This window comes from Opisthocomus hoazin, chromosome 7 (assembly GCF_030867145.1).
Source record: "Opisthocomus hoazin isolate bOpiHoa1 chromosome 7, bOpiHoa1.hap1, whole genome shotgun sequence".
In the NCBI taxonomy this organism is placed as follows: domain Eukaryota; kingdom Metazoa; phylum Chordata; class Aves; order Opisthocomiformes; family Opisthocomidae; genus Opisthocomus; species Opisthocomus hoazin.
Genome location: NC_134420.1, coordinates 6,347,327 through 6,370,135, shown reverse-complemented (window position 1 = coordinate 6,370,135; position 22,809 = coordinate 6,347,327). Strand labels below are relative to the sequence as shown.

At 37.5% G+C, this 22,809-nt stretch overlaps 1 protein-coding gene across 6 annotated transcripts in view; it reads right to left on the bottom strand.

The window, feature by feature from the left end:
• Positions 1 to 22,809, bottom strand: part of GAS2 (growth arrest specific 2) — a 102,729-nt gene that overhangs the window by 36,068 nt on the left and 43,852 nt on the right. For 5 of the 6 annotated variants that reach the window (XM_075425309.1, XM_075425310.1, XM_075425307.1 and 2 more), the window contains exons 5-7: positions 17,712 to 17,775; positions 12,902 to 13,046; positions 9,504 to 9,611 (exon numbers count right to left, since the gene is read on the bottom strand). In XM_075425309.1, coding sequence (XP_075281424.1) covers positions 9,504 to 9,611; positions 12,902 to 13,046; positions 17,712 to 17,775 — 317 coding nt within the window. Of the gene's footprint in view, positions 1 to 5,596; positions 6,725 to 9,503; positions 9,612 to 12,901; positions 13,047 to 17,711; positions 17,776 to 22,809 lie in introns of those variants that run through there. The other variant, XM_075425312.1, reaches the window with a different exon arrangement.

Here is a 22,809-nt window from a genome sequence, read left to right as displayed (position 1 = left end):
TTGGTTGGATGGTTGCAGCCAAAGGGTAGTGGTCAACAGCTCAATGTCCAGATGGAGACCAGTGATGAGTGGAGTCCCTCAGGGGTCCGTACTGGGACCGGTGCTGTTCAATATATTTATCAATGACATGGACAGCGACATCGAGTGTACCCTCAGCAAGTTTGCAGATGACACCAAGCTGAGTGGTACGGTCGAGACACCAGAAGGACTGGATGCCATCCAGAGGGACCTGGACAAGCTGGAGAGGTGGGCCTGCGTGAACCTCATGAGGTTCAACAAGGCCAAGTGCAAGGTCCTACACCTGGGCCGGGGTAATCCCTGCTATCAATACAGGCTGGGGGATGAAAGGATCGAGAGCAGCTCTGCTGAGAGGGACCTGGGGGTACTGATAGACGAAAGGCTGGACATGAGCCAGCAATGTGCGCTGGCAGCCCAGAGGGCCAACCGTGTCCTGGGCTGCATCGGGAGAAGCGTGGCCAGCAGGTCGAGAGAGGTGATTCTGCCCCTCTACTCTGCTCTGGTGAGACCTCACCTGGAGTACTGCGTTCAGCTCTGGAGCCCTCAGCACAAGAAGGACATGGAACTGTTGGAGCGGGTCCAAAGGAGGGCTACAAAAATGATCCGAGCGCTGGAGCACCTCTCCTATGAGGACAGGCTGAGAGAGTTGGGCTTGTTCCGCCTGGAGAAGAGAAGGCTGCGGGGAGACCTGATTGCAGCCTTTCAGTACTTAAAGGGAGCCTATACGAAAGATGGGGACAATCTTTTCAGTAGAGACATCAGTGACAGGATGAGGGGTAATGGTTTTAAACTAAAACAGGGTAGGTTTAGGCTGGATATAAGGAAGAAATTCTTTACAATGAGGGTGGTGAAACACTGGAACGGGTTGCCCAGAGAGGTAGTGGAGGCCCCATCCCTGGAAACATTCAAGACCAGGTTGGGCAGGGCTCTGAGCAACCTGATCTAGTTAGCAGTGTCCCTGCTCGCTGCGGGGGTGTTGGACTAGATGACCTCTAGGGGTCCCTTCCAACCCAAAACTTTCTATGATTGTATGATTAACAGCAAATTTATTACATTGTATTTACATAAAATCAAAAAAACTGCACTTGTTTGATATATCCTAAAAGTATTATTTCTATGCTACTGCATATAAGATAGACACACTGAATTATCATAGCTATGTCATAGTCTTTGGCTCCTAGACAGGTTAATAAATAATTCAAGGATGTAACTATTACAGATAAAGATATCATTGTTTTATTCATTGTCCACCAGAAAAAAATTATTCTTGATAAATACTTTTTTCGTTTGGAAAGAGAAATCAATTCCTATTGACTCACACAGATGCAGCTGAAGTTTTGTTTTTTCTTTAAAATTTGGAACATAACATCTGAAGATAGCATCTTGAAAAATCAATGTAAAAAAATTTCCCCATAATTTAATTTAGAACAAAGCATATCTCAAATGGACAGTTTACTTTTTTAATGTAAAAGACAAATAATAGAATATGCCATATGATTCTGTAAGTTGATTAACAAACCAGTTAATCAACAAAATAGAAATAGAGAGGAATTGCATGTTCCTCTCCACTGAAAATCACCATGTTTTGTGTTTTCAAACCTATGCAAGATGAATTCAAATTGATTCTAAAAGCAATATTCATTTTTTAAGAGAACAAAAACCAAAAATAAAATCACAACTTCCCCCTAGTCTCCTTAGGAAGAGTGGGCACCTCACCTTCTTCTAGAAAAAAATCTGTCCTGGCAGAAAAGATTGGTTGATAAATTCATTGGTAGGCAAGTCACGAGTACTGTCATTAAAATACAGTGATCTATATTTCAACATAATGAAGAGGATTTGGAAAGAGAGCATTTACTGCTTTTCTACTGGTCGGAATTAGAAGGCAGCACAGAGGACAATCTCAACAATAAATACACAGAATAAAACCCTACTGCCTTTATGGTAAAAAGTACTTTACACGCATCTTACTTGTTGCCACATAGGTGCAATGGAGCTTAACTTCAAAACAAAATAGAGTAAGATATAAATACTTTTTAGTGAACATGAATCCATACAAAGTGCAACTGGGTGCAATAGAAGGAAAAAACATTGCCTTCACACTGATAAGAGAATGACAAAGAAATAAAACACTTATTTTAAAATGCACTTTATCTTTTTTCCTGTTATTTCAGGAATGGAAAGGCCAAACCACATTGTATTAAATATTTTAAAAGCCTACATACCATTTTTGTTAAATCATGGCCAATTCAGTTCTATGTAGAACCATCATTCCTGAGTCAAGTTATAAAGCCCAGCTGGAAATTCCCATGTAAGCTACAAGCTCTTTAAGAATATTACCCTAAAGCTGAAGAGTACTGCAAAAGATAATCAACGTACTTTTATACCTGAATCCTAAAACTTCAACGAGAATCTCTGATGAACAGTGGAGAAACTTTGGTTTACTGATGCCACCACATAAGCCTCATCTGTTGTCATTTTTCTAGGTGGTAGCTTGAGTTATGTTTACAGTGTAAAAATATACTGTACACAAAGTATATCACAACAAAGAATCATGGTTTTTTTTCTTTTTAATTAGCACTGTATACTAATTATCTAAAGCTACAGTGAAGAATATAAACTTTAATTCACCACATAAAATATTGCAGCATCATCCTATAAAAGACAGATGTGCTTACCCTGGCTGTGCTAAATATCATTTACATTACTGTCATACAAAATCATTTCACCGAGGAAGAGGTTTAAATAAGAAAACGCAAAGCTAGGTGTTTTCCTCCTTAAAGACCAACACCACAAAGAGCTGCATCCCCAGTTCTATTACATCAGGCTTACTAGTTCCAAACTGCCAGCATTAACTGCTGTCTCTTCGTTAATGTACAATGTATTAACGTCTAGGCAGTGTAAAATGGATCCTTACAAAATGATTTATCTACGAAACAGAACCACAACAAGAAAATAACTGAACGAAAAGGAAATACTTTCCCCTGTTAACATTTTCAGCACTCTATAGACCCACTCTATAGTTCTTACTAATAAACTATAAAGGCTTTTTGATTCTGGAAAGTAATTTTTGTCTGTAGACTAATGGTGGAGTGGTTTAGCAGTCTATCTGTGCTCTTAGATATGCAGATGCTGATCCAGTACCTGTCACATGAAAGGTGTCAGAGGAGCAGGGGAAAAAAAAGGGGGGGGGGGGGGGAGGGAGGGCAGACAGGAGCGGAGTTGGACTTAATGATCTTAGAGGTCTTTTCCAACCTTAATGATTCTATGATTCTAGGGAAAAAAAACAAGCCTGAAATAATGAGATCTACAATACATAACACATTCATCTAGCTTTGTTACTCATCTTTATTTACCTTTAAAGCATTGAGAAACTTATTGCACAAATAGTTACCACACAGAAAGCCCTACAGATCCCGGTGCACAGGGCAATTTCACCCTGGCGCATCCCTGCTGGAGAGGAAAGCGGTACCCAGGCAGGTCTCACTTCGCTGCCTGCAGTTTTTGCAGCCACTGGCTGCATTATGTGCACACCAAAGGCTTCCTAAGCCCAAACCACATTGCTAAGGAAGTCAGATGAATTTTTGGGTGGTGCTTTTAAAGATATTACACATACAGTTTCAGAATACCCTACCCCGGCCTCCTGTTCTGAGCCACCTCCTGAGGGAGATTTCTCTTTCCATTGAATACCGGGAACCTTATATTGTTATAACATCGACTCGACGAGCCTAAATCATAAATACCTTGGCAGGAAATTACTGCAGGTGTATTAGTCATTTCAAGAACTAGATTGTGACACTTCTGGAAGATGCATTACATCCTGGAAAAGCACAATATAATTTGTTAAAGATTTTTCAAACATCCAAGTGGAGATCTCGTTGTGCAACGTTGCATAGAGGGAGATGCTGGGAATTAAAGATGACACAATATTTAGTTGTCCACAGCAGGAGGTCACTCAGGCAAACAGGTCTAAGCCAGTAAGAAAAACTGCTAAGCTATTGCATAGCCTGCCAGTTCCACCAAATCAGAATATCGCAACAGAGATCAATTCTATCAAAACACTTCCAACCAAGACTAACGAGAACACCGGTTGAGTGAAAGTAAAAAGGAACAACTCCATCACTTTTCCATTAAATTAGCAGCTAAGAATATGACTTACACAGCTTTTTTAGAAAGAAGTTTACAATGAATCCTTTCAAACAATTTTTGCTCACAATATACACTCCAAACTATCCCCAACACACAGAAGTTCCAGACACCAAATTAACATGAACAGCTACACAAAAGAAGGATGTTGAGGAAAAAGCATATGAAAATATAACGGGGGAGTGGGGGCTATGTCGTGGTGAATCATTTAATTCCTAGTACTTTATGGGTTTGGGTAGCCCTCAGTGAAAGTCTGTCAGCCATTTAACTAGAAATGCCAAATCTTCACAGAACCAGATAGTGGAAGAGCAGCTGCTTTTGTGTTCAGTGCAAACACAGCATCGTCAGGTACCAAGCAGACAGAGATGTCCACAGGCTTCTGCTCCACCAAGGCTGCTAGGCCTGAATAAGAAAGGCACAAGGCAGGAAGGGGGGGAAATAAAACACAGAAATTAAGGCAGAATCAGGAGAGAAAGTGTAACTGCGAGAACAAGGAAGCTGTAATTTAAGTTGGGGGAGGGCAGGGGTCTACCTAACATCACTCAGCAAATTAATGGGAGAGTAAAGAAGACAACAGTTTTCCTGACTGTCCTACAGGCAGCACTGGACTCCAGTCACCCCACTGACATGTTCATTATCACTGTTTGTTCAACAGCTTTTGAGCCTTGTGGACTGAATTTTACTGGCCCTTTAAGTACTCTATTTTTTAAAAAAAATAAAAAATAATATGAGAAGATTGAGAGGAATTCCTCCTTCACTAGCACAAGTAAGACTGAAATGTGCCAACTACTCTGTGAGCATAAAGCAGTTGGTGAGGAACTGGCACATAGTAAAAAAGTGTCCAGCCACCCACTGCTGAAAGGTCTCCAAAAACACCTTACATCTGGGACATAAATTAGGGCTGTGGACTTCAGACATGCCTTTCCCTGGGTCTTTTGCAGTCTAGAGTTGAGAATTAGTATGTTTGCCTATAAGCATGAGGAGACCAAGATTAGAAGCCCAGAGAAGAGACCAATGACTGTCACTGTCCCGAGGTTCAAGATGTGCTTTCAGAACTCACTCGCAAGATGACTCCCAGGCACCCCACGACATCTCCTTTGGCGCTAGTTCAATTAGAACTCCTGATCTGCCTATGTTTTTGACATTTTAAACATGCCTGAAAGGTATTTGATATGGATAAAGCTCTAGGGAAGGAATTTCGGTGCTAAAAAGGTAAATTATTTTGTAGACTAGAAGTGAACAGGCCTGGGAAAAGCAGAACGACTGTTAAAAACCTCTGAATAAGGAAGACAATAAAAGATAGGTAAATTATGCTGAAGTAAAAAACCAAAACACAGAAGCACACCAAGCCAAAGTTATGAGTATGAATTATGTATTTGGACTGGAAAAGCAGAACAAGACATTTGAGTCTTGAGAACTGTATAAATCAACCTGCTTTCAATTTTTCCTAATTTCCACTTCTTAGATAGTGTATCATCCCTACCTGGATGGTTTGGAGTAAAGTGCGCTTACATATTTATACACGGGTACATTTTTCTCACCAGGAAGAGGCAATAGCGTACACCAGACTGTCTGCAGAGCCATTAATATATATACACACATATGTATTACACATATATACACACACACATTTTGATAGCGAATCCCAAAATAAAGCTTGTACACAACTGGTGTTGTAGCAGGCAAATATTGCCTCTCATTTCCTGGGATTTAGAGGACGCTAGTATTAAACAAAAATTTTATTATTACTACAGCAAAATAATGCTAAGTGATATTAATGATTAAAAGTACAAGGTCAAAAAGTATAAGAGCAATCATATGCTTATCATCTGGCCCGCAAGGCAGAGAACACCTATAAGTTACAGGAAAAATGATAGGCTTTAAAGCTAGCACCCATTATATCATCTAACCTGACTCCAGTTGCACAGAGAAGTAATTTTTCCATTCTGCAGAACCCAACAATTTAAATGTTACTATGGGTATGGACCAACAGGGACAGAACTCTCAGAGAAGCTTGCTAGTTGGTGGAAAGTGTACATCCTTATGTGTATACAATGTAATAAACACGAGATAACTTGAAATAAGTATATTTGCAACTGAAATTGCTAGAAAAAAATACCTTTTTTTAAGGCCTGACTGACATTTCTTACTACAAAAATTTCTACTAATCGAAGTAACTCTTTTACTGCCTTCTTCAAGAAGTAAGCACTTCAAACTCTGTGACCCTTTTTTCCAAGTTATAAAACATGCATTTGTGCAAGGTAAGTTTTCATGACTTGTTATTCTTTATTTTTAAAAATAGGCTTATTAATTCAATTATACTTTGAAAGATTAAGGCTTGTTCCCTAAACCACCTCATGGCAGAACAGTAAGATCCAAGAGTGGACAGGAAAATAATTGATTGTATATGGCCTACATATAGACATCACACTAGTCCTAAACCAATGTTTCAGTTTTAAGTAAGCTTGTAATTTCCTTTTACTTCAAATTATTAACATACTCCATTATTGTACAAAACGTCTTCCATCATTTTTGTGTAAGTGGAATTTAGACTCTTTCATTCCTATATGGCAGGAAAGAAAAAGAATTTATGAGCAGATCACTTTTTATTGAAAATAAATGTTTAGCATCTAAGCCGTCACAGCATTATGGTAATCACGTTCAGTTCATGCATTACGAAACTATTTCATGTGTAAAGAAGTACTTTTGTGACATGCACTTTTAACAGTAGACTTAAGTATCTTAACGTTTTCATCATTTCCATTACTTCATTGATTTCCGTAGTTTATCTTCATATCAAATTTAAACATTTTTCCATGTTAAAAAAAAAACATAAACCTTTATTCAGATAATTTTATAGGACCATTACCTGAAGAAGTTATTACTATACAAGAGAAACTTTGAAGGACCGTCTCCACTGCATTTTGCTATATATTCCAAAGAGTTTTTTCCTTAAAATTACTTTAAACCAACATGTGGAATTTTTGGTGTGATTTTTTTCATGAATTCTATGTTCTGTCAGGTTTTTATTTTTCTTTGCTGTTCCTTTTTCACTTGTTTCATATACAGATATAAATTGTCAAAAAGAGGGACTTGGACATGGCTTGTGGGGTTTTTTTTTTAAGATAACTTGTAGAACTAGAATAAAATTAATTTGTTACAGATATAACATTATTAAATAATTTCTGGAAAAAAAAGTCATAACCATCAGTTAACAGATGTTAACTCCCCTTTAAACTTAGCTCTTGTAACGTTTTATCACATTGCATACTAGTAGCATCACTAAAACAATACAGGTGAAGTCCTGTATAGGTTACTGGAGAAAGCTAATAGAGACAATAATGGGTATACTACGCCAACTTAAAGCAATGAAACTTTCAATCCCAGTTCAACTGGAACACGCTGGGTTATAAACCAGTGGCATGTATCCGGTTGTGTCATGTTGTGTAAAGAACAGACAATGTAGGAGTAACTACCTCAGTGGCATCAAATAGGGTGCCAAATACCAACAAAATCACAAGTCAGCTATGTGTCTCAAATGTGTTTTCTCACAAATGTCCAAAGGATTCCAAAAAAAGGTTAACAAATCTACTTATATACACAATAAGAACACGTAGAATGAAGAGTAAAAACTTACTGTGATCCAGTGAAGTGTTCCAAAATGAGGTTCAAACCAACCAAGACCAAAAGACAACTGAGTATTAAAACCTAGGAATATGGGTTTGCTCCCACTGAAGTTCATGTCAAGTTTCCATTGGTATCAGTGTTCTAGGAATGATCTCTAATACTGCAGTTTAATATCTAATCTCTATTACTGTTATTTTTTGGCACAATTCAACTTGGAATGCAGTAGCGTGATATGAAAAGGGTGTTTTGTTTGCAAACTTGGAATGAAATCTGACTTGAACTGGATTGCACAATAAAGAAGCCAGCAAAAGGGAATTTGACACTCACCATTCTGGCAGAAAAACTTAGTTTATCAAAACTAGAAGATTAAAAGTACTTTGATATTGTTATTTGAAATTAAAATCAAAAGGAAGAAAATGTAAGTGTTAAAACTGTGCAGGATTACTGGGATCTTGGTTAATGAACATTACTTTCTTCAAAGTTGTTTGAAGCTAGCAATAAAGCTAGTACCCAACAATACTGGAGAATTTAAAAAAGGCCCACAGGCTAGGAAACACAAAAGCTATTAATCCTTTATACTAGCATGTTAAATCTCAAACTATCTGTGACAAATCCTGTAATTCTTCTTCTTTCTGAGCTATTACTGAATTAATTGGGAGTTCTCAATCCCTATTCAGCACAGGACTTAAACATGTTCTCAACGTTATACACATGAGAAAACACAAATCCTTATCTAAATTTGACTTTGGTGCAAGTTAAGCACAAGTTTATGGCAGAGCAAGCACTCTGGTGTTTTGTTGAGCTAGGAACTTGACTTCTACAGATGGGAAGGAGCCCCTCTGACTGCTTTTGTTCTCACAAGTGCTAAATGCTCAGTTTTATCAGGTCACAGTTGTATGTCTTTAGCAAAATAGGGCTAACGGTTATTTGAGAGAAAGAGCTATCATCCTGTCAAGTCACTACTAAAGGATAGTACATGTGGAGAGGAAAATGGAAAGAAGCACAGCATGAATCAGATTCTTAACCTACTACTACAGAATAATGTGATTTGTGTATTCACATTATTACCATAAGCATATATACAGAAGATTAAAGGGATCAAAATTAAGTTTGGATAGTACATTTGTGCTAAATTCAGTCAGATATTAATGCTAGCAAATATTTATACCAACGATTAACTTTGTGCTGTGGGACTTCATACACTACATATGAAATCTGAAATTACAGCACTTGGTTTGGAAATATCTGTTAATCAAATGAAGTACTATGGACACTAATGTTTTGCTCACCCTACTTTAGCAATATGTCTTAGTCATGACTTGGCAATTCAATGATCATGAAGTCTTTGATCTGTTTCCTGACCTGTCAAATAGCATCAGTCAGAACAAAGTGGGAGAAATGCTGTTTTAATGCAGTGGATGTCCATTCAAACAGAACTGAGAGGAAGTCATCATCTCCATTTGTGAAGACTTTTGGTTGCCACTGATCAAAGACCGTGCAAATTCCTTGACCGAAAGTCAGAACAATCTACCAAATGCTAATAATTCCTCGAGTCAGTTAACCCCCTGTAGTTTATTCCCTGACAGCATCATAAAAATGAGCCAGTGCTGGTTAATAAGAAAATATTTTCCCCGGTTAATCAGTGATACCATGTCCGAAGTGGAAGGTAGCAGATACTAGAAACGCACTACAAACAAAACAAATAATACTTTTACCCTAATAAAGAGGATCTTCTCTCCAACTCTGTATCTTCCTTGTGAAAGACGCTCCACACAGAACTTATTAGGGCATTTACAAGGTGGATCTTCAGAAATGTGTTTAACCTGAAAAACATGGAAATTATTAATAGAAACTATTTAAAATAATATGTGCAGCAAAACATTCAAGAAGACATTTGCCATAACACATCATCACTAATCTAAGTCTTCACTGATGAGATTTTCTTGGTTTTTCTGAATACTTCTCCCAAACTATGGTGCTTCCAATGTCAAGAACGATTTTACAGCTGTGATGAGGTAAAAATAGGGACGAGTGTCACACAGTTCAACATAAAATTTGCACTGTTTAACTGAAGTCAAACAGCTTGTTAATTTGACTTCACCATTAGAACCTTTGTAGATGCGTTTCAGTATTTTATGGTGAATCAGCCCGACTGTCAAAGTGCTAATATAGCTGACAGGCAAAATGAAGATGTCATAATGATATTCTCCCTTCTAAAAACAATAAATACAGAAGCATCTTGCTTATCAATAAAAGGCCCTGCCCAATACCTTCACTTGGCACTTTCAAATAGTGCACTTGCACCTTAAAAAAAGTGCACAGAGAATACTGTGACAATCACAAATCCATGCCAAGAAGGTCTCCAGTATTGCTAACTACCCTTTGATGATCTCCACCTAAGGGCAATCAAGGGTGATTTAAAGAGGCCTCTAGAGTAATCCACTTTATCATTGCCAACAATACAGGCTGAGGAAATACAGATGAAAACTGCTTTTGTGCTTTTTATTGGCTGCATTAGCTTGACTTCAGCCTCTTGTGAAAGCTTGGCCTTGCATGTGCTACCAAAGGCATTAATGCTTAGCAAAAGTATATTTTGTACTCTTCAGTGATCTGAAAGTAGCAGGGCCATCAATGCCAAAGGAGCAGATCTGGTTGAGAAACTCTTATTTGATATTTAAATTGCACTACTGCATAGGAACAGCAATAGCAAGTGCAGCATTTTCATACACTGCAGTTTTCTTTGATGAAAGCTGATGTAGTATGTCAGTGTCAAACAATGCAAAACGCCGGAGGAACTTCCTACAGGTTTTGTCCACTTCAAATAATATTCCACAGACCTTTTTAAATCCAGTTCATAAACCAAGGCCTGTCAAAACAGTCTGAGGTCTGAGAAAGAATATTCTCAGAAGAGCTAACAAACCAAAGTCTTAAACTGCTTCAGGGGAGAAAAAAAAAAATCAGGGCAAAGCTATGGCACTCTGGTAGGTGTTTTGGTTGTCTTCAATACACGAACGGGAAAGACTTCTGAAGTACAACAAATGTTTTTGAGATCTACTTTTAGAATAAAGCTACAGTATGTTAAATAAACCGGAAGGAAATTAAAAGTTTAGCAATTATTGTTTCTATACTAGCATAGGGAGCAAAAATACTTCTGAAACTCACCCTGTTGGCCAATTTAAAGGCTTTCCAATTATTTCTGAAATTATTCAATGTTGTTATCTAAATGACTTCTTTACTTTGTGGAATAATTTTCTATTACTATTCTTAGATTTTTTTTTAAATTAAGGAATTATGTTTTACTTAAAAATTTCATTTTAAAATAACGCTTATCAGAGGAACTCTACATGTATTTTAAATTCGAAAACTGTTTCTCAAGTATCAGATGAGTTGTCCTCAGTTTGAATGTACAATCACTGAATTATTTCAAGATTAATTATTCCAGTGATTTTTATGAACGAATGGCTGTTAGCCTCCATTTCTGGAGAATCAAACGATTTAGATAGTCAGTCTACATTAGGAATAACTTATATGAAGTCAGTAGTTGATGATGTACATCCAAGTGCAGGTTGCTGAGGATGCAAAAGGTGCATTCCTGCCTCTCTTGGAACGTGGTACCAAGGCACGGCATGTGCTTAGAGGACTATTTGGCAATGGCCCTCCGAATGCTGCCCAACAATCAGCGATTTCTGACACAGTATCCTATGGGAGTTATCACCTCTGGAGACACCCCTGAAATTCAAAACTGAAAATGGATAGCATGACCCATGCCCTAATAGCTGCATCGACCAATGTCCCATCTAAGCAAGCAAAAACTGCGAGTAGCTAGATCTAACAAGTTCAAGGTTATTTTGAACTGCGTAAGCAAAACAGAGCCCCTGGAGAATGAAAGGCAACAGATTTATACTGGTGTAAAACAGAGGATAATGAGACCTTCACTGCTGATCCTGCTGTTGAGACTTCCATTACCTTACTATCCCAAAGGATACAGAAGTATTATTGAGTGGAATTTGGAAATCAAATAAGGAAGCAGTGGGAAGAATTATATCCTATTTTATTTTGTGTCTGGACTATATGAGCACTGCTGCTATTTTATGGTGTGAGTGTCTGGGGCAGTGCAGGTCAGGAATTGAACTGGATGAATTCCATTCTGTTTCTATCCCTACTGCTTTCTAAATTAAAGAAGGTGGTTGGAGACAACCTTCATACTCTCTCTTCTGTTCCTACAAGATACGCAGTCACCACCCTCCTTCTACACATAACTGTTCTTTCTCAATTCTGTTGAAATATACGTGAGCGCTTTTGCAAAGTTAAGTAAGAAATACAAAACGTAAAAAACATTGAATGTAATTGTTTGCATCAAATAGTACAAAGTATTTCAATAAAATGAACGAACATTATATTCCATCTGCTCTTTGTAACAAAAAAGTGGCACATGGATTTTTCAAGAAATGCTTTGTAACTCCCAGGTGGCACATCTACCTTGTAATAAAGCGGTTACTATAGTAACTGCTTCTTTTTATAGAATATATTTGTACTTTTCAAGTTTAACCTCTTCATGGTCTCAAAATGTGTCCTTTTCATCTGGTTCCAGCTCTTTCAAATGAACACTACAGCATAGCGCAAACAGTTTAATGAAATTCAAATCAAGATATTTTCTTTCCAACAATGAGGAAAAAAATACTTGTTTTCTTTACTATGTGAGAAACATCAGAACAGCAGCATAAAAAGTAGGCAGAGATAACTTAGAAGTGCTTGTTAACAATCTGTACAAGTGAGCATGGGCCAAATCTCCTGGTCCTGACTCAGTCCCTTTTCAGTCAAAACACCAAGTGGGAGTTGATGAATAAGAAGTGAAAAGAACAAGAATATGGAGTAATAAAAAGGGAAATTCGCCCTCAGCACAAAGTTAGGCTAAACTGCAGATCTCCCACACAGAGCGACATTTTTTTCCCAAACTTCAGGCATAAATAATTGTGGTCAAAAATAAATTAACTATATCAGTCTGCAAATCTCTAAAATACAGTGAGATGCTAAATTCAGGCTTCTGTGTGCTTTGCAAGTAAGCGCATATGAGAATGCCTCAGATAGGAAGAAGCTTCCTCCCACGACTTACAGCATCATCCAACAGTTTCCCTGTGCTCTTCTTCCCAGGAGACTTTGTTGGTGACGGTGAAGGAGATGGAAGCGGGGCTGAAAGTGTTTCCTCTTGTTCAATCTCTTTTTCCAACTTTATTAATCCAGGAGGCTCCACCCCAAACCTTTTGGAAACACGCAAACAAATTATTAGTCCTTATAAAGTGTTACATACTTTACAACAAAATGGTGGAAAGAATTCATACTTTCTGTATTGCATCATTGTGCAATAATAAAATGCTACATACATTAGCAAACACATGTAAAATACATCAATCATTAATGCAAAAAATTAATTTAGATGGAATCTCTCAGCTGATCAAATTCACAGGAAATACGGGTGTTTTTTGACTTCTCTGTCTGATAACATATATGTTGGTGAATGACGACCTTATGAACAACACTAAGCCTCAAAAATTGCTATACCGTGTAGGACAGATTCAAGTTCAACACTTCATGCTTTTTTTTTTTTTCCAAACAGACACCTTTCCAGTTACTTGACAGCTTATACTTTGTGTTAGTATTTTTCAAAGAAATCCAGATGAAAGGGGATTGAAGGTTATCTTGGTCTCAACTATTGCGCTGAATTTATATATAAATAAAGACATGGCCAGTATTTTTCAGAAGGGGCTAATGCTTTTTCTAACCAATTTTTGACAGCCAATCTTCCGATCTGTTTACAGTGGCAAAACACTTGTAGCTACAGCTAAAACAAAATACTTGCAACTTGGGCATGGAGCATCTCAAACAGCACTTGGAGAACAAGGCTCTTTAAAACAGTGCCTGCTTTTGAAAGCTCAATGGCAAGTGACGAAGTCAGCATTTCACAGCAAGAAACAGAGCTTGGACAGATGCGAGAAGTCTGAAAGCCCATCCAGTTTTCTTAATCACTGATAATTCCCCTCTTTTTCTTCTTTGCCAACACTGAACAACACCCAGAAAAACAGAAAGATTTCTTTTTTCAGACAAGGACTTCAGCTTGAAAAAGTTATCGTTGCAGGTAGGCTTCTTATGGCAAACTACTTGCATAGATGAAAGCATATTTTCTTCTATAGTAGAAAAGTCCATAGCCCAGATGCAGAACTATGCTAACTTATGTAGGTGAAGATCTGGACACTAAAATATTGAACAGTAACAAATACGTTACAAAAATCTATGCTAAATACCATAATAGTGTCAAAAGTGTACAAAGAGAGGGCATAAGCGCATAAACTCTCTTTTGTGTTTTTCTGATAACTGTTAATTTAGTCACACTACTGCCTAGTAAATTCATATAAAGAAAACCGAGAACCAAACCTCTGCTTGTATTGGCTTTAACTGGTGCAGTCTGCCTAATGAGAAGTCAGCCAACATTGAAGCAAGCACTTATATGCAATCCATTTACTTCCTGTCTGTCTGCAGATGCCGACAGGCTGTAAATCATTAAATTCCCACTGGGCTCTAAGCCTACACCTGCATGTAGCCTTACTCATCAAATAAAACTCTTTCACTACAAGCAATGCTGCTTCTTTACTTCTACTGCTTTTCATAGACTCCAGTTTTTGTCATTGTGACAGACTTTTAAAGTTCCCTGTACTCCCAGTATTCTAAATTCCTCCGGTGATGAGTTGAAAAATAAAACCAACGAACAAACAAACGCATTTTTTTCCACATATTGTATCAACCTGAAGCAAAGTTGCTGGAAAGCTGAAATAGTAAAAACCGCATCTTTTCTGGGAGGGGTAGAGGTGCAAATTCTGTTCTGGAAGGTATGCTGAGAATTTCCTTTTCTGCTCTTTTCTGGCCTGCCTTCTCATAACTACAAATGAAGCAAGCCTGGACTGTAACATGATCTCAAATAGGCTTCTTAGAGCACCACTTCCCATTTTTACCAAGGAAAAATTGAATACAATAGCAGAAAGATCTTGAAGTTGCTCAACAGTAATTTCAAAAGACCTGTGGGTGTTGTTTAACTCCCCCAGAGTTTAAGTTACCTAAGAACTTCATACTTTCTGCAGAAAAGATAATTTAGCTGTTTTCCATTGTATAATCTCTGTCTTTAAAATACTTTGGGAGAACGTCGGACATGTGCGACCCACTGCAATAGCCCTGTGTATTGTCAATGCTCGATTTCATCCTGTAGGACACCACCCTCTCTCATAAATGTTCTCAGCCTACCCACATGGTATCTGCCGGTGCACACAACAGCCAGTTTTCACTATTGAAATTTCACAGGTGACCTCAGAATTTTGTTTCGTAGACAACTGAAATCCAGGAGAATGTATCAGGGTATTCTATTTTTATTAGTACCTGGGCTTTGAACTACCACTCTTTGAGCCAAGTGGTCACACCAGTTTTCCACTCACTCTGTAGCCCCTCCAAACAGTCCATCCCTCTCTAATCTGTCTAAAAGGACACTATGAGAGAATATGCTAAAAGCATGGCTAAAGCATAGGTAAATTAACAGCTGTTTCCCCTCATCCACAGAGTATCTGTTGAATGGGTTCAAGTTTAGTAGCACAGAGCTCAATTCTACCTCCCCCCTCAAGCAATCCCCATTCCGGCCCACTTGTCCCTCAATCCCAAGCCTATTTCCATTAAGAAGAAAGGCCCAGGTTGATTTATCTAGACAAAGTTCTAGACCCTGAAGACTAACAGTTATCTAGCTGGGCAAAGTGTGCCAAGACCTGGCTCCTTGTGACGAATAAGCCACTTTGAACATATCTTTCTGCTTCTAAAACAGAAAAGGAAAAGTGAGAAGTTATTCAGCGTCTCTTACACTTTTCATTCTTTAAAAACATACTGAGACACCTTTTCAAAGATCTCTGCAGCTCCTGCTCTGGAAAGCAGACCCCTAAGACCGTCAACAGCCCCAGTTTGCTTTATAAAGCAAGCACACATCTGACTTCTCTCCTGTTTAAAGCAGCACAATGACAACGTCAGTTTAATGCGCTCTTTCCTACGCTTAGTGGCAGCAACTGCCTGTTCTCCTTTTGCATATAGTTCTAGTTTACCACACCTCAGGCAAAACTGACATCACATATTTGCTTTTCAATTCTATCAACCTGATGTTCCCCTTCAACAGTTTTTGTGCACCTTGTAAACTGAAAAGTTTGTAAATGGGTTTTTGTTTGTTTTTGAAGATATTAGAGTAGGAACAAGTAGACAGACATATGTTATTTGACCCCTAAGCTATAAACAAAAATAAAATATATAAATATACATATAAATATAATATATAAAATACATTGGTTACCATTAATGATATATGGTAATATATATGCATTATAAACAAAAAATAAAAATAAAAAAAAATTAAAAGCAAAGTGATAGATATGCATAATAAATGAAAACATGGTTCATTTATTATTTCAGTATTTGTTTTCATGCCTGGAACAGAGAACATCTGAGACATGGAAGCTTAAGACAAATATGAAGGGTAGGATTCTATCTTAATTCCCTTGTAGATCTGTTGAGGAATCAAATCTCACTGCAATCTAACAATCTAATTTAACTCAACCAACTTTAGCAGAATCCAACACTGTCTGACCACTGACCTGCATTCCCTGAGGAAGCTGGATACTACCAAGTGACCAACCTGGGCCAGACATTCCCGACAGCTACGCCCTGGGTATATGGCCTTTGGATGCTGAAAGATCTATCTCCAAGCTGGGGATCTTAAAAGCACTGTTTGCTCAGGTAGATGAAGATTCTTGAAAATCAATTTCATTGAGCACCTACAGATCAGAATACTTTCTTACTCATGGAAACTTAAATTAAAATTAAGGGGGGGGGGGGGGGGAAGCATGTTGGACTGAATCCAAGTCTTAGAGATCAGAAAATTCCTGCAGTCTGGAAAACTCTTTTTCTGGCCAATGCTATTCCTAGCAAGCTTCCTCTGACAGCGAGGGCTTTTCTGAAGCTTGACCAAGAGACAAATTTCTAGTTAAGCAGCTTCCCAAATGAGTTGCATTCACATAATATGAATACTATGAAAATACTAGTTCTTAAGCTAGGAATAAACAGGGATCTCCTTCACATCGATTGTAACCACAAGGAATTCTTGTGAAATTAATGAAACTCTTTGAATAGCAAGGCACTCCAATTTCATACACATAGATGAATGCAATTGCAATTTATATGCAAGACTGGGAAGCAGCATTGCTGTTCATATATTTTGTAGTGAATCTTATGCTCTATATTAGTTAATTCTGCATCTGCAAAAAGGGAAGAATCACATTCTAATTACTGTAATTTTGACTGTGTAGTAAAAGTCACTGTTGTCCTGACATCAGAGATAATGCTACAATGTATTGAGGGTCCAGCCTGGCCAGAATCATCCGACAGAGATAGAACACAGACTGTTAACTCAATTCTCATTTGCTTCTGTTGGTGAAAATCAGAGCTAAGTTTATGTAAATAAATAAGAATGTTGCTTAGGTCAGACTTAGGTCATGTGAAAATCAATTTATTATCAGTAAAGTTAATGAAATCTCAGTTATTTATAGAGATCTAAATGTTAGAAGGAGAAACAGCTCAAAGCTTTATTTAGAAAAAAAATTCTCAACCCTTTCCCCTCCTGATGTGAGGATAGCCAACAAATACCTTCATTCAAGTGGTGGTACAGAGATTTCATTATATTTGTTAACAACTGCCCACAAGATATTCTTGAGTGACATCAAGACAAGCATTCTCCTTGAACCTAATGAGCATAAAAGTTAGCCTGAGATGTGCTGATTTAGTAAGTCTCTCAGTAGCCAATTCTGTCAAGAATGTAAACATTTCTCCATTCTTTAAATATTTTCACCTACCTTGCTGCAATCCTTCCAAGTTCCAGCAAACAAAGGCACACTTCTCTTGGCTGCTTGTGGAGAACTGGAAAAGCAAAATGAAGATGGAAACCATTTATAAATACAAGCTATTTTAAAGATCTTAGTGATGAATGGAACTTAGTCATCAACATCTGTAACTCTTGACTCAGATAAAACTTGGTTTTCTTTGGCTTGCAGTGGAGTTTTACTGGAATAAAAAGGATGGGATTGACAAGTGGTTCTCAGAGTGCAGATGATTTAGGAAGTTCCCATTTAGTTATCCTTTAGTTCTTTTGAAAATACCATTCTAAATCTAAATCACCGAGTAATTATTTGGGCTATTTGGCAACCTGCAAGTAGTTCATAACAATTTAAAAATAATCAGGAGCTCTGACTGAACGCTACAATTAGTAGAATGTAAAAAAATATTAATATCATTAAAATGTTTTTCTTCCTACCAAATAAGAGAATTCCTATCCTTTAGATCACTATTTTTCTTTGCCCATTTAAATAACAAAAATAACAAAATGGCACTGGCAGAGATATATCTTACTACAAATTTGGTCCCGAAATTGTTATACATCTACTCTTAAAGCGAATATGAAACTAGAATACTTTAGGAATTCAGCTCATCATAGGAAAAAACCCAACCAAACAAAAAACTTATCTTCTGTGTATATATACACATATATGCAAGGTTTGATGTCTAGATTCCACATAAAACCTGCAGTTTTGAAGCTTCAGAAGCAACTGCAGCACAGAATGAAATTCCCATTAACAAATACTACCATAATTCAACATAATTCTTTTTCTTTTCACAATTCACATAGGTAATGTTCTGTAGAGAAGTCCAGCAACATATATAAGCAAAATCAATAGATGAGGAAAGGCCTGTGGCTGTTCGCATAATCAACTCCCCAAAAGTCCAAAAAGAAGGGAAAAAAGAAGAAAACAGGAATTATGAGTACATTGTCATCTTCTCTCCAGAAATATCTGTTGCAGTAAACCCCTCGTGTTGTGGATAAAATTCAGGTTTTAGAAATTTCCACAATAATTGGAAAATATTTACCTTATACATCAGGTTGAATTGACATTAAAAAAAAGTTGTGAATATTTATATAAATCAGAATAAAAGAAAGAGCAACAAAATTGATTTGCTTTTGAGATATAGTCATGGCATCTGCTGTATGAGCATTTTGGTTATCATCTAAAGACTCACCTAACTCAAATGCATGAAGAAAAAATAGCATAACTGAAAAAAATATTTTAATGTCTAGTTAAAGCTCTGAAAGTCATTACTTTGTCTTATACTATATGTATGAGACCCAGAACAGAAATCCACAGACTTGAAGATCTCTAAATAACTAACGCTCTGGGGCAGATCTTCAGCTTCTGCAACTTCAACTTCCAGCTCCACTGACTTGAACCAATGTATGGTAAGTTGCGCAAGTTGAATGCTCACCCCAATATCTTTTCCTAGTGTATATGTAGTACTTTGAGATGTATGCATTCTTCCCCTCCAATCTCATCCAAATATATTTCCAGAAGTGAAACTACAGCATGAAAACTAAAATGGTACCGCAGTAGGAGAAGTATTTTTATCCTTCATCCATCTGTTCTTAAGAATATAAAAGATGCAGACTTGGACATTCAGCTATTCTCAATATTCCTCATTGCCACTACACAGTAATTTTATGAAACGTTTACCTTCACTAGTCATCCGTATTTCTAAAGTGTTACGTTCATGAATCTAGAAATTAATTCTGCTGCTTTGGTTCTAAATCAGTTGGGATTGCCCCAAAAAACAAACTTGATTTTTAGAAAGATGACATTCCCCAATATATAAATGGAATAAAATGGTTTTGGAATAGTCAAAGGGAGCCCAATATTTCTTACTTGCAATTCACACATATGCACATCTGAATAACTTTTGGAAGGGAGGAGGAAAACAAAGGCTCAAGTAATATTATGTGCAAAAAGATTCATAAACAGAATTGGAAGAGGATTTGATTAAGAAAGGTAAAATGTTTTTCTGTCGATGCTGACAGCTCTTCTACCCAAACAAAATTCCAAGTCCTTAAGGAAATCTGACTCAGCATAACCTAGACACATTTCATGCATTTCACATCACACAACATGACACAGTGAAATCATTGTTAGAGGATGAAGAGCTGGCAGGCAATAACCAGCCAAAAAAACACATCTGGTCATCTGATGAGACGATGGTGACACAGCACTTCTAACAAAAAATGTTAGCATTCCTGAGGACTATACCAGCATATGTATTCAGGAAATTCAGAGACAAACAAACGTTATTTTGTATACTGCAGTTCTCGCTGGAAATAATTTAGATTCTCAACCCAAAATTTTCTTTTTTTTTTCCAAAAGCACAGCTGTTTAATGGACCACCACCTCAGGAGTTACAGCAAAAGCCAGAGACACACAAGACTGCATTTCCACACCTATCTTGGTCCCAAATGTTCAGTATAACCTTGAGAGAGCAAATAAGAGCGTTGCTTTTTGGAACAAGTAGCACTTTAGAGCATCTTGATTTCTGACTACTTCTTTTGAGATGCTTTTGCCTGGTGCTATTCCACAACAGCTGAAAGTACTTGATATTTACAGTCACTTTCAAAAGGCTGTCTCCTAAGCTTTTTCAAAAAAAAAAAATCTACCTTTACACTTTTTTCCATCTAAAGAACAGAAAGAGAAACACTTCTTTTCTTAGCTTTACTTATAGAAGTTGAGATAATCAATATTGTTGAAGCATTTCCAGACATCTGATAGAAGAGATGGCAAAAACTATTTCAGAGGCACTACACAGCATCAAAATAATTCATTTCATTATTTAAAGTAAGTATGCCACTAAAAAAGAAAATCTGTAGAAGTTCTCATAATTCACTTTTAAATTCTCACTGTACTGTACTTTAAATTCACAAATTCTGACTGCACTGCAGTTCATGGCTAGCTACACTACGTACATGTAAACAGTTATATAAACATGTAATTGTGTGTATATATATGGTAATAACTAGTCATCTGAGGACTAGAGGCAATTCATTCTGAAGTGATTAGTTACAAGCTCAGGTTTAAAAAATAACACCTGTACCCATGGTATTCTGTGTCTCCTGTGGGAACTACATCTATGATATTCTGAACTACTTACTATAATTAATAGTTGCATTTCAGTAATAGGCACGACCTCAACTTTTTGACCTGACCAATTACTTAATCCTAGATATTCTACACGGCAAACAGATATTTGCCAAGCAACACATTTTCTGTAATTGTAGCAATTTCTACAGTTAGAAACAGCAAGAACTGGAGGCTTAAAAATTGTTCTTAGAAGCCATCTTCATTCTATCTACAGCCACATACACAAATCACTGCACATCATTTAAAGTCTACACTCGACATAGCCCAATTCATTTCTACAACAATGCTACTATATGCTGTGAAGAATTCGAAGAAAAAGCAAAAATAAAGATTTCTCTAACATTGCTATGAGGTAAGCAGTAGTATTATCCCCATCTTATACATGGAGTTTAGGTATAGGTGTTAGACACAAAAGGCACACTTATCAAGGTGCTAATCATACTTACTGCCTGATCTCCAGACTGTTTTCGAGTTTCCTAATGCTACATTTTGTGTGAAAGCAAAGCCAACACAACTAGTGATCCCATTACAAAGTCTGATACAGATCCTCCCGCTGCATGTGGGAGCTATGTGATAGAGCCATAGTCACTTCTTCCGATGCCATTCAGTAGCAACATCAAAATACTATCCTTCAGCATCTTCATCGTTCTCCAGACATCTTCAGATTTTTGTAACAAATGAGGCATGTGAGGAGAAAACAACACACCAGTAAGCTTCCTTCACTTCATGAACCATACCGTACTAAGATGTTGGCAGAGCAAGGTCCATCCTAAATGGAACACAGATCTTTTAGGGGAAAAAATAGCTCATGACCACATGAAAAGTTGATAGGCGATTCATAAGAGTTAAATAGCTTAACTAACGTAGCACAGCCAGCCTTAATTACAGCCCAAGTATTTCACTTTGCAGCATTAATACAATTTTTGTATGCAATTTCCTGTAATTTTTCACACTTTCATATATGGAAGAAAACAATATTCCTGGAGAATCATTGGCCAGTCCTTCCCTATCAAACATTAGCAAGACGGATCATCTGAGTAGGCAACTATAAGCAAGTAGCAATTTGTAAATGTAGAAGACGACACATGCATTACTGCATAATCAATGGAAATATCCACCCTGCCAGAGAATCTCAGTGATGATATTTGCTTGACAAGAGAGCAATGTGAAGATTTAGAAATAATGCATAACAAGGCCAGCCTATTTTAGGTGTCCTGACAGTTGCAGACCCTTTTACTTTCCCTTTCATTCATTCCAAGTCCTTCCTATCCACTGTCCCCATTGCCTGCATCTTTTCAAGCAACTTCCAGCCACTCTCTTTTAACAATACTTCCTTTTCAGCTCCTAGCAAGCTTTTACCCCTGTTCCTCTCTGGCTGCAACTTCTTTTTCTACGCTGCTTCTGTCTCATTGCTGCCCCTTTCTCCTTTAACAGGTCTTCCTCTCCTGATCACTCACCCCTCATCCTCCTTCCTTGTACTTCATTGCTTTCCTAGCTACCGTTCATCACATTTCTACATCCTTCACCACTCCCTTCTGAACTGCCCGGGTGCTACCAGGAGCAGCAGAGGAGGAACAGCCTCTGCATTCAGTGCTGATCAGACCCTGGGGCTATGAGGAGACAGAGCACACCCTGCACATGGAGACCGCCTGCTTGCTGAGCACGTTTAAACCCACAGTGTTCACAATAATAAACACGAGGGGGTTTGTTTTGTTTGAGGTTTGGGTTGGTTTGTGTGGTTTGTTTGGGGGTTTTGTTTGTTTGTTTGTTTTAATTAGCAGAATGTCCAACCACATTAGAGGAACAAACATCTTACACCTCTCTGACAGTTTCAAGCCTTGGCTCCTAGCATTTTTATAAACTGTCATTAGTGGAGTCAGTTTTTCTTCAAAATGTAAACTTTTCTTTTTTTTTTTTTTTTTTTTTTTTTAAAGATCTTAGG